At 39.0% G+C, this 12,464-nt stretch overlaps 1 protein-coding gene across 1 annotated transcript in view; it reads left to right on the top strand.

Annotated features, from left to right (window-relative positions):
* FANCM (FA complementation group M) overlaps positions 1–12,464 on the top strand; it is an 82,147-nt gene that overhangs the window by 12,850 nt on the left and 56,833 nt on the right. The window contains exons 3-6 of the mRNA XM_079776012.1: positions 499–576; positions 5,177–5,335; positions 9,280–9,411; positions 12,137–12,269. Of these exons, the coding sequence (XP_079632138.1) occupies positions 499–576; positions 5,177–5,335; positions 9,280–9,411; positions 12,137–12,269 (502 nt within the window). The remainder of the gene's footprint in view (positions 1–498; positions 577–5,176; positions 5,336–9,279; positions 9,412–12,136; positions 12,270–12,464) is intronic.

Raw genomic sequence — 12,464 nt, 5'->3', positions numbered from 1 at the left:
CAGACTCTCTCTTCTTCCATTTGCTAGTGTATTAGGCCTTGATGTGGTAGCTTTATATATAGAAGAAACTCTAAAGTTTTTGATTGGTGTAGAGTATAAACCTAAATTATTTGCTCTTTGGATAATATTATTAATAATAGTTCCACCCACTAGACCATTGGTCGGCAAACTCATTAGTCCACAGAGCCAAATATCAACAGTACAACGATTGAAATTTCTTTTGAGAGCCAAATTTTTTAAACTTAAACTTCTTCTAACGCCACTTCTTCAAAATAGACTCGCCCAGGCCGTGGTATTTTGTGGAAGAGCCACACTCAAGGGGCCAAAGAGCCGCATGTGGCTCGCGAGCCACAGTTTGCCAACCACGGCACTAGACCATCAGTACTCTGAATAAAGAAATAATGATAATGTAATATATAATGGTTTATTTAACAGAATCATTGTTATTTTTGTACTAGATGATGAAATTAAAGAGTTGGGTTTTTTTTTTTTTTTAAGGTTGTACGAGAACTAATCAAATATACAAATCACTTGAGAATCTTGGCTCTTAGTGCCACACCAGGTAGTGATATAAAGGTAAGTAAAATGTCTTTTCATTTATTAAAATTTATGAAAATAAGAACTTTTGTATGTGGCCACATCAGTTTTTCCTTCTAGTATTTAATTTGACATTAGGACTACAACATTCCTATAACATGCCTCCCTTTTTTTCTGCTTACAGAAGTTTTTCTACATTGGTAGTTTTCAGACTTCAGTGTGCATAAGAATCACCTAAAGCCATTTAAGCCATTTGTTAAATTGTTAGTTTTCAGTTTTTTTAAAAAAGTTTTATTTTGAAATACTGTAACTTTAGAATTTTAGGATATTTGCAAAATGTGAAGTCTCTGTGTATCCTTTGCCCATCTTCCCCAAATGTTAACATATTATATGACCATTGTAAAATTATCAAAACCATTGAAATTGACATTGGTACAATACTAGTAACTAATCTGCAGACCTTACTGAATTTTGCCAGTTTTTCAACCAGTATCCTTTTTTGTTCCAGGGTCCAATTCAGGATCCCATTGTATTTAGTTGCCATGTCTCCTTTGACTTTCGTCTTTGACAGTTCCTCAGTCTTTTTTGTCTTCCATGGCCTTTTCTTGTTTTTCACGATACTTTTGAAGAGTGGGTACCATTATTTTGTAGAATGTTCCTCAATTTAGGTTTGGTTGATATTTTCTCATGATTGGAGTGAGGTTAGGCATTTTTGGCAAGGATATCCCAGAAGGGATATCTTTCTCGTGTATCTGAGAATACATGATGTTGATTAGTTTTATTGCTGGTGCTGTTAATCCTGATTTGGTTAAGACTAGAGGCCTGGTGCACGAAATTCGTGACTGGGGGAGGGTCCCTTGGTATCCTCAGGGGATTGGTTCCAGGACCCTATGGATACCAAAATCCACAGATGCTCATATAATCTATGCACATCCTTTTGTATACTTTACATCATCTGTGGATTAGTTATAATACCTAATACAATGTAAATGCTATGTAAATAGTTGTTATACCTGTATAGTTTAGGGACTAATGACAAGAAGAAAAAGTGTACATGTTTAGTACTGATGCAGTCATTTTAGGCCTAACTGCATAGTCCATTTTAGCAATAATGTAACATTTCTTTTTTTGATATTTTTGATCCTTGGATGCAGTATTCCCAGAGGATAGACTGTATTGTTTTTCTCTTTGTAACTAATAAATATGTTGTGGGGGAGATATTTTGAGACTATGTATTCAGTTTTAGCATCCAATGATGGTTCTTGCCTATAGCAGTTATTTCAATGGTGTTTGCCTAATCATCGTTTCTTCTTTCCCTCATTTCTTTTAAATTTGTTAATTTGAATTCTTAGTCTTCTGTAACGAAGAGCTATCTTTTCCCCCATTTATTTATTAACTTGGTTCTTTTTAAAATATATATATTTTATTGATTTTTTTACAGAGAGGAAGGGAGAGGGAGAGAGAGTTAGAAACATCGATGAGAGAGAAACATCAATCACTTGCCTCCTGCACACCTCCTACTGGGGATGTGCACACAACCAAGGTACATGCCCTTGACCAGAATTGAACCTGGGACCCTTGAGTCCACCGGCTGACGCTCTATCCACAGAGCCAAACTGGTTCTGGCAACTCAGTTCTTTATATCAATATGCAACCAGAGTACGTGCCCTTGGCCCAAATTGAACCCAGGACCCTTTGGTCTGCAGGCCAACTCTCTATCCACTGAGCCAAACCGGCTAGGGCTATCCATGACATTCTGATTTTAGTAACTGAGTGGTTTTCTGTGTTGGCTTTTGGGCACTTTCTAAGGTATTTTAAGCTCTGCCAATCCATAAGACTTTTTTCTATTATAGATGATTTTTTGAAATTTCTGTTCTCTTTTTTTTTTAATGTATTTTTATTGATTTCAGAGAGGAAGGGAGAGAGAGAGAGAGATAGAAACATCAGTGATGAGAGAGAATCATTGATTGGCTGCCTCTTGCACACCCCCTACTGGGGATCGAGACCACACTCCTTCAGTTTGCAGGTCAACGCTCTATTCACTAAGTCCAGCCAGCTAGGGCCTGTTCTATCTCTTATCCTCCCCTTTATTTAAATATGCTTATTTTTAATATATTTTTACTAGAGGCCCGGTGCATGAAATTCATGCATGGGGGGAGGTGGGTGTCCCTCAGCCCAGCCTGCACCCTCTCCAATCTGGGACCCCTTGAGGGATGTCGAGCCTGCAGCCCAGGCATGTTCCCTTGACCGGAATCGAACCCAGGACCCTTCAGCCTGCAGGCTGACGCTCTATCCACTGAGTCAAACTAGCTAGGGCTATGCTTATTTTTAGTAGAGACTTGAGCTTTTAAGTCTCTGCTTAGTTGTCATCCTTTTGGAAAGATCCACTGTAAGCCATCAAAAGCCAGTTCCCCTATCATGTGATTTTCTTAATATTTATCATAATCTGTCATTCTTTTGCTTATTCATTTATTTGTTGCCGTTTGCCTACTAAAATAGTAGCTACATGAATGTAGGGATTATGTTTATCTTGGTTATAGCTCTATTACCAACTCAATACCTGCCATGTGGGAGTTACTCAAATATTTGAGGAATGAATGAATGGGTAAAAATATTAAAGTCTTACTCATTTTTATAAAGTGGCCATAAATTTACTCTAGATTTAAATATATGTGGACCCTCTGTAACTGTAGTAAACTACCTTTTTAGGCTCAGGTATTGATAATACAAAGGTGATTAAGATGTGATTCTTGCCTTCCAGAATTTTTTGTCTGAAACGAAGCCCATTAAGCTTTTCTAGTTTTTTGTGTTATTTTTTTAAAGAAGCTCTAATCCTGACTGGTGTGGCTCGGTTGGTTGGACTCTCCTCCTGTACACCAAAAGGTGTTGGGTTTGATTCCCAATCAGAGTACAAACCCAGGTTGCAGGTTCAACCCTGGTCAGGGTGAGTTCGGGAGACAATCCATCGATGTTTCTCTCTCTCTCTCTCTCTCTCTCTCTCCCCCACTCTTTTTCTCCCCCCCCCCCTTCCTTTCTCCCTGCCTCCCTCTCCTTTCCTTTCTCTAAAAAATTAAATAAGTAGCCCAGCTGACATGGCTGGGTGGTTGAGCATTGACCTATGAACCAAGAGGTCATGGCTCGATTCCAGTCAGGGCACATGCCCAGGTTGTGAGCTTGTTTCCCAGTGTGGAGTGTGCAGGAGGCAGCCAATCAATTATTCTCTCTCATCACTGATGTTTCTACCTCTCTCTCTCCCTTCCTACCTGAAATCAATAAAAACATAATTAAAAAATTAAATAAGTAAATAAATAAAATTATCATTAATTTTTTATAAAAAGCTCTTAATTTTTAGATACTTTTAGGATTGAATCTTCCCCTCTCTCTCTCTCTCTCTCTCTCTCTCTTTCTCTCTCTCTCTCTCTCTCTCTCTCTCTCTGTCTCTCTCTCCCTGTCTCTCTCTCTCTCTATTCCTCCCTCCCACCTTTCTCCCATCCCTTCCTGCCCCTTCACTTAGCTCTCAATCACAATGTCAGTACCATAGTCTAATGATATAATCGTTGTTTGTACCAACAGGCTTTATTTTCTTGCTGCAGTTCCCTAATTTTACAATTTAGTTCCTTTATGAGCTTTGGGTGAATGAAATTTATCTGCAGAAATATATTCACATCATATATTTTGATTTAAATGAAAAAATATTCCACTAATTTATCAATAATTGATTTAATAGTAACAAGACTTCTATTTTCCCTCACAAAAATCAATGGAAAGTATTTGCCAGGATTCAGGGAAATCTGGATTCTAGTTTTGGTTCTAAAATGGACTGTTATAATTTGGGGGAATTTAGTTTGTAAAACTTATGTTGTCTGAGTCTTTTTAAAAAATATATATTTTATTGATTTTTTACAGAAATGAAGGGAGAGGGATAGAGAGTTAGGAACATTGATGAGAGAGAAACAACAATCAGCTGCCTCCTGCACACTCCCTACTGGGGATGTGCCCGCAACCAAGGTACATGCCCTTGACCGTAATCGAACCTGGGACCTTTCAGTCTGCAGGCCAACACTCTATCCACTGAGCCAAACCGGTCAGGGCTCTTGTCTGAGTTTTTATAAAACATTGATGGAGCCCAGCTGGCATGGCTCAGTGGTTGAGTGTCGACCTATGAACCATTGTTTGATTCCTGGTCAAACTCACATGCCTGGGTTGCAGGCTCGATCCCCAGTGTGGGGCATGTAGGAGGCAGCCTATCAATGATTCTCTCTCATCATTGATGTTTCTATCTCTCTCCCCCTCTCCCTCTCTGAAATAAATAAAAATATATTAAAAAAAACGAAAAAACATTGATGGAATATATCACTGCCTTTGGAAAGTGCAAAATTTATTTGATTAACTTGTTGGACATTTACTAATATTCTTATTTCTTAAATGTTTGACTTGAAGGGCTGTGTGGAATAAAGATGTTTCAAAAGCCTTATTTTCCTGTTGTGCCATTTATGATGTATTTAGAGTTAAAAAATATTTAATGATATGAATTTCTAATATTTTCTTAAAAATTTTACTATTTTTTTTCTTTTAATGACAAAGTAAAATATTTAACATGTAATATAATTTATAATCATACTTAATTGGTTTTGTGTAGGCTGTGCAACAGGTTATTACTAACCTACTAATTGGGCAGATAGAACTTCGTTCTGAAGATTCACCAGATATTTTGCCATACTCTCATGAAAGACGTGTTGAAAAGCTTGTTGTTCCCCTTAGTGAAGAACTTGCAGCCATCCAAAAGGCATATGTACAGGTAAGCCATGTTTTTAAAATATGTTTTTGTTGATTTTAGAGAGAGAGGAAGGGAAAAGGGGAGAGAGAAACAATGATTGGCTGCCTCCTGCTCACCGATACTGGGGATTGAGCCCACAACCCAGACATGTTCCCTGACCGGGAAGCCAACTGGTCACCTCTGGGTACATAAGGATGCTCAACCGACTGAGCCACACTGGCCAGGGCAGGTAAGCCATTTTTATCACAGTTCAGGGTTTCAATAGATAAACTGAAAATATAATTATTTTAGTTAACGGAATCTAGCTGAGAATATATAGTTATCATTTTATAATTAATATGTTAGAAAGTTCTTTGAAATTAAAAATTTTGAAAAGAGCACCATTCTTTGTATACACTGACAAGCTGTTAAAGAAGAATACAAAATGATTGACTATTTTTTTAAAATTTATTTTTATTGATTTCAGAGAGGAAGGGAGCGGGAGAGAGAGATAGAAGCATCAATGAGAGAGAATCATTGATCGACTGCCTCCTGCACACTCCCCACCGGGGATTGAGCCCACAACCTGGGCATGTGCCCTTGATCGGAATCAAACCCAGGCCCCTTCAGTCCGCAGGCTGATGCTCAGTCCACTGAGCCAAACTGGCTAGGACGATGGACTATTTCTAAAGACAGTAATAGCCTTATGTGGTTTTGTATTTTTTAGTAAGCCTTTTAATTGTAGTATTACTCTCCCATGCTACATACACACACACACAGACACACACACACACACACACACACACACACACAGCAGAGTGCACAAAACACAAGTGTGCAGCTGAGTGATGTTTCACATAGTGAACACACCCTTAACATGTATCCAGATTCAATCAGAAGTTTCTATGTAAGGAAATATACTTTGTATATTTCCTCGTGGATCCCTTATATAATAGTATTCTCAACTGGAGGCAGTTTTGCCCATCTGGCAATATTTGGCAATGTCATATATATATATTTTATTATTTAAAGTATTACACATAGTAATACATATATCTCCTTTTTCCCCCCCATTGACATTCCCCCAGCCTCTCCTACCCCCTGTCGTATGCCCTCATCCCACCCCCCCAGTGTCTTGTGTCCATTGGTTGTGCTTATATGCATGCATACAAGTCCTTCGGTTGATTGCGAGTACCCCACGTTGAGCTGCCAGTTGCGAGTGTCCCCCCCACGTCCCGTGTGGTGTTCAGGGTTCGGGCTCTGGAGGAGGCTGCACACAAATGAAACAGACTAGACAAGAAAATATTAATTTGGGAATTGGGGGCCAGGCGGAAGCCCAAGAGAGGACTACGCATTGCTCTGGCCTTGCCATCCCTTTTATTCAGGTTTGGGATCCACCCACAGCCCTTAGGCAGGCAATTCCAGTAATAGCTCCGTGATAGCCCATCAGCAAGGATTTACAGGAGACTAAAAGGTGGAAGTTGCTTCAGCTCCCTTTGTCTCAACTAGACAGCGGGTGCACGGCTCTGACCCTCTCGCCAGAGCCTCTAGGTCAGTGATGGGCAACCTTTTGAGCTTGGTGTGTCAAACTTCGCCAAAAAACTGAGCATAACTCGGGTAGTGTGTCACTTTGAGGAAAAAACTAACTCCAAGACTCTAGTCGCAAATGTTTCATCCTCAGGAGCAGCGAATGTTTCCTCCTCAGCATGCGGCCGCGTGTCATCAGAAATGGCTACGCGTGTCAGTGCTGACACGCGTGTCATAGGTTCGCCATTACTGCTCTAGGTTGACCAGCCTTCCAACTCCTTGTCGACCTCTTTCTGCTAGTGAAGGCCATGGACAGCTCCCAACAGTTGATCTCTTTCCCCCCCCCCCCCCCCCCCACAACACTTCCCAGCCTTCCTGCTGTAATTGGACCATCTGTTCGATGCTTTACTGTATTTGGCAATGTCTTGACACATTTTTGGTTGTCATATCTGGAGTGGATGGGGAGTGGACTTGCTATTGACATCTAGTAAGTTTATAGAGGCCAGAAATGCTGTTTAACTTTCTTCAATGAATAGTAGAGCACCCCTAACAACAAAGAATTGTTTGGCTCAAATGTCAATATTATAGTTATTGAGAAACTTACACAGTTTTCACTTTCATTGGGAGAAATTTTTGGTAACACATTTTTATTTCTATAGTTCCTAATTAGCATCATCCTAGGAGATGCTAATTCTATCTTTACTACCATAGATTAAAGTGCCTTCTTTGCCACTCTTTCCATTGAGAGGCAGGATACATTTCCCCTTTCTTAGGATCTAAGCTGGCCCTGTGACTGACCAATAGTATGTAATGTACCTCAGGTTAGCCATGTTAAGAAGAAAGGAGGAATGAGTAGATAAGTAGCTAGAATTGAAAGTGTATACATATGGCCCCAGTAGAGCTATTTCAGCCAGTTCCCAGCAATCTGAATCTGAGGCTCCAAACATCAGGAGCAGAGTCAAACTGCAGTGGAGGGCAGTTGGGGGCGACCAGGCCTGCACGGGAGGGCAGTTGGAGACCAGGCCTGCAGGAGAGGGCAGTTGGGGGGGGTCCGGGTTGGCAGGGGAGGTCAGTTGGGGGCAATTGGGCTGGCAGGCGAACAGTTAGGCGTCAATCAGGCTGGCAGGGGAGTGGTTAGGGGGTGATCAGGCTGGCAGGCAGAAGCGGTTAGGGGCAATCAGGCAGGCAGGCGAGCGGTTGGGAGCCAGCAGTCCCGGATTGTGAGAGGGATCCCAGATTGGAGAGGGTGCAGGCTGGTCTGAGGGACCCCCACCCCCACCCCCAGTGCACGAATTTCGTGCGCCGGGCCTCTAGTATATATATATTTAAAAAAAAAGAAGAAAAAAAAAGAACATGCCTATATGGCCCTGGCCAGGTGGCTCAGTTGGTTAGAGCATCTTCCTGATGCAACAAGGTTTCAGGTTTGATCCTCTATCAAGGCACATTCAAGAATCAATCAATGAATGCATAAATAAGTGGAATAACAAATCGTTGTCTCTCTCTCTCTCTCTCTCTCTCTCTCTCTCTCTCTCTTTCTCTTTCTGTAAAAATTTTAAAAATGCATATAGTTTATTACATATGCCTGTAGTGTATCTTCATCTTCTCTTTTTTCTTTTGCTGTGGAATTTAGTTCAGTCCTTTATCAGGACCTTTTGTTTGCTATTTCCTCTCCCTAGAATGCTCCTCAAAACCTCTCATGCTAGACACACCTCATCATTCAGATGTCAAGTATTACCTTTTCAGAGAGATTGTCTACCTTCCTTAATGATGACTTCTTTCCCCTCAAAAACTCTATAACATTACTGTATTTTAGGTTCTTTAATGCATTTACTATAATTGAAATTCTCTACTTTCTTTGTTCACTTTTTAATTCTTTGCCTCCCTTCTTTGTATATGAACTTTATGAAAACAGGGATTTCATTAGTCTCAGCCACAATATCCTCAGCATTTAGAACAATGCCTGATATATAATATATGCTTAATAAATATTTTTTAAAAGAATGAATCAACAAATGAAATTAAATGTACTAAAAGCATTTTGATTTAGGCACTAGTCTACAAATTTTTTCCTATGTGCCAGATCTTGTTCTAGTAACTGAAGATACAACAGAAATCAAGGTCATCTTTTCATTGTGCTTAGACTGAGAAAGGGAAGAAAGTTAAAAAATAAACAGATAAACACATATGTCTTTCAGTTACAGTTGGATCTAATAAAAGGTTGTGCTGACTCTCATATGGATATTATCTAAATTCTTATTATATGTGATTATATAAATTATAATTTTTACATTATTGTAAGCAAATGTACTTTAAAATTTTGTCATTATCTTTTTGTATTTGAACATTTAGGACAGATTTTAATATATAGTTTAATATTATTATTTCAGTGTGTGATAAAATGATTATATTGGAAAAAGGACTTTAAAAGAAACTTAACTAAATTTCTTTGTAATCTGCAGATTTTGGAAGCATTTGCCAGTTCTTTGATTCAGAGGAATCTTTTAATGAGAAGGGATATCCCCAATCTAACAAAATACCAGATCATTCTGGCAAGAGATCAATTTAGGAAAAACCCACCTGCAAATATTATGGTAGGTAGTTTAAAATAAATTTTGATAAAAGATGAAGTTTTGACTCAGAGTCAGAATGAAATGGAAATAATGATTGTTTTTTTGATATAATATTAGCTCATCAAAAATTCAGATATGATTTATATAGTTTATAAAAGCATGAAAAAATTGAACAAGAATATGATTTAATGATTTCAATTACAATAAATGTATCTTAGCCCAGCTAGTGTAGCTCAGTGGTTGAGCATTGACCCATGAACCAGGAGGTCATGGTTTGATTCCCGGTCCTGGCACATGCCTGGGTTGTGTACTTGATCCCTGGGCGGGGGGGCGGGGGGGTGGTGGTGAGAAGGGGGGGAGGGTGCAGGAGGCAGCCAATCAATGATTCTCTCTCATCATTGATGTTTTTATCTCTCTTTCCCTTCCTCTTTGAAATCAATAAAAATACATTAAAAGAAAGATAAATTTGTCTTAAAAGTTAATTAAGCATTGGTCTTTTAGTTCATTTCTGTTTTGCAAGGTCAAAGGGCCATGCTAGAGGGTAAATCCTAACTAACTTTTAGACCCATAGCATTTTATCTTAACTCTTGATATGGAGGTTGGAAGAAACATCACAGTAAGCTTTTTATTTCTAATCTTCATAGAAAAAGGCAGGTAGGAAGATATCCATCAAGCTAGATTCAAAGTCAGGAGATGCTCACAAGTACAAAAAGGCACCAAGTCATTCTTGGAACTGAGAAGGAACTCTTGTGCAAAAGATCAGAAGCGAATCAACGAAGGTATGGAGACTGTGAACGAGCCAATTTGGCTGAGGAAGTCAGAGATGATAGTTAATCTAGGTTTGATCACATGGGAGGAGCTTTAAATGCTACACCAGAAATACGGACTTTACAGTGTCTGGGGAACCATGAAGGGACCCTTTTCTGTGAAATTGTAGTATAATATACTCAACTTTAATAAAATATTTTTAAATTTCTGCTAGGAGATAAAGATTCATTGAAATTTTAAATAGTAAATCTAAAACTGTTGAACCTGATCTTACTGAGGACAATTTATGTTGTACAGAGAAGTGATTTTACCCGTTCAGGCAATTAGCCTGTCATTTAAAAAAAAATTTATTTGTTAATTTTAGAGATAGAGAGAGCACACGAGAGAGAAACGTTGATTTGCTGTTCCATTTATTTATGCATTCATTGCTTGATTCTTGCATGTGCCCTGACCAGGGATTGAACCCGCAACCTTGGCATATTGGGATGATGTTCTAACCAACTGAGCTACCAGCCAGGGTGAGGCTGCCATTTTAGGGCATTTATCACTATCCTGGAAACATTTTAAATGACTTATCACTGATGTTAAATGCTACTAAAAATGTAAGCAGTAATGGAGAATGATTAAATATATTCTCAATAGTCTTCTTTTAAAATGATCTTATTATAAAGATAGACCTGCTGCTATGTGCTCACATATGGAATGTGTACTTCCCTTTCCTTGAGAGTCATGGTTACAAGCACAAGAACACTGCACCAAATTCCCTGGATTCAAATGCTGGCTCTATTACTTACCATGTATATGAGGTTCTTCATCTGTAAAATGGGCATAACAGTAGTACCTACTTCCTAGGTGTTGAGATCAAATGAATTTATACAAGTAATGTGCTTATAAGAGTGTCTCCTCAGTTTCAGATGTTATTTGGCATGTATACTTGGTGTTAAATAGTCTGATTATTTATTCTGACGCTATAAAATTTGTGAGGATAGGCCTAAATCTGACTTACTTTCCATTGTATCCCAAATGTTTAGTTCAATGCTTGACACATAGTAGATACTTACTAAATAGTTTTGAAAGATGAATGAAACTATACTGTATACTGCTAATAATCCTATATAATAAAACTCTAATATGCGAATCGACCGAATGGCAGAACGACTGGTTGCTATGACGTGCACTGACCCCCAGGGGCTAGATGCTCAACACAGGAGCTGTCCCCTGGTGGTCAGTGTGCTCCCACAGGGGGAGCACCACTCAGCCAGAAGCTGGGCTCATGGCTGGCGAGTGCAGTGGCGGTGGCGGGAGCCTCTCCCTCTTCTGCTGCAGGCAGTTGGTAAGGAGTGAGGGGTCCCGGACTGTGAGAGGGATGTCCACCTGCCAGCTTAGGCCCAATACCCAGGGATATCGGGCCTAAGCTGGCAGGTGGACATCCCCCAAGTGTTTCCGGACAGCAGAGGGTACAGGCCGGGCTGAGGGGACCCCCCCCCCCCCGCCCCAATGCATGAATTTCATGCACTGGGCCTCTAGTTTACCAATAAAGAAAAACACTATATGATAAATGGTTTCCCCGTTACCTATTCTCTTTAACCTTTGGCACTCGGATGTCGAGATTAAAATTACTCTTTGAATGTATCGATAATTTGAAATATAAAAAAATCCAAATAAATAAGTTTGTATGAAAAGAAACTCCAGTTTTTTATTCTACTGCTGCGCTTTGTTAAATCTGGGGTATTTAAAAAATTAAATCCCGAGTAGAATAAAGGAATCGAGAAAAAAGCAAGCGAGTGCAAAGGGTTAAAATTTAAGTTTCCTGTTGAATTAAAGAAAAAAATGTGAAGGGACATGTTACATGGAAAATACATTGGCACCTTTCCATAGCACCATCCTATGACATTTAGTAGAACCATGAAGTTCTATGTGGAACATGTATCTTCATTTATTTTCTCTGGTTAAATTTGATATATGCTTATTTTTCTAGGGAATACAACAAGGTATAATCGAAGGAGAGTTTGCTCTTTGTATTAGTTTATATCATGGTTATGAATTATTGCAGCAAATGGGAATGAGATCACTATATTTCTTCCTTTGTGGAATTATGGATGGAACTAAAGGTAAATTAAAGAAATACACATATAATTTTGGCTGAAGTTGAACATTTTGGTTTACTTAAAAATACTTTTAAAAAGCAATGAAATGGACAAATGGTTTTATTCTTCTTTGATTTTGCTAAATTGCTGGAAAGAAACAAGCCATTCATTAATACATATGTGAATGTGGAACTGAAAAAAAGTTTCTGGTTTTCATAT

The sequence above is a fragment of the Cnephaeus nilssonii genome, assembly GCF_951640355.1.
Source record: "Cnephaeus nilssonii genome assembly, chromosome: 1".
In the NCBI taxonomy this organism is placed as follows: Eukaryota; Metazoa; Chordata; class Mammalia; order Chiroptera; family Vespertilionidae; genus Cnephaeus; species Cnephaeus nilssonii.
The sequence above is the reverse complement of the archived record's forward strand: the minus strand, read 5'-3'. Positions and strand labels throughout refer to the sequence as shown.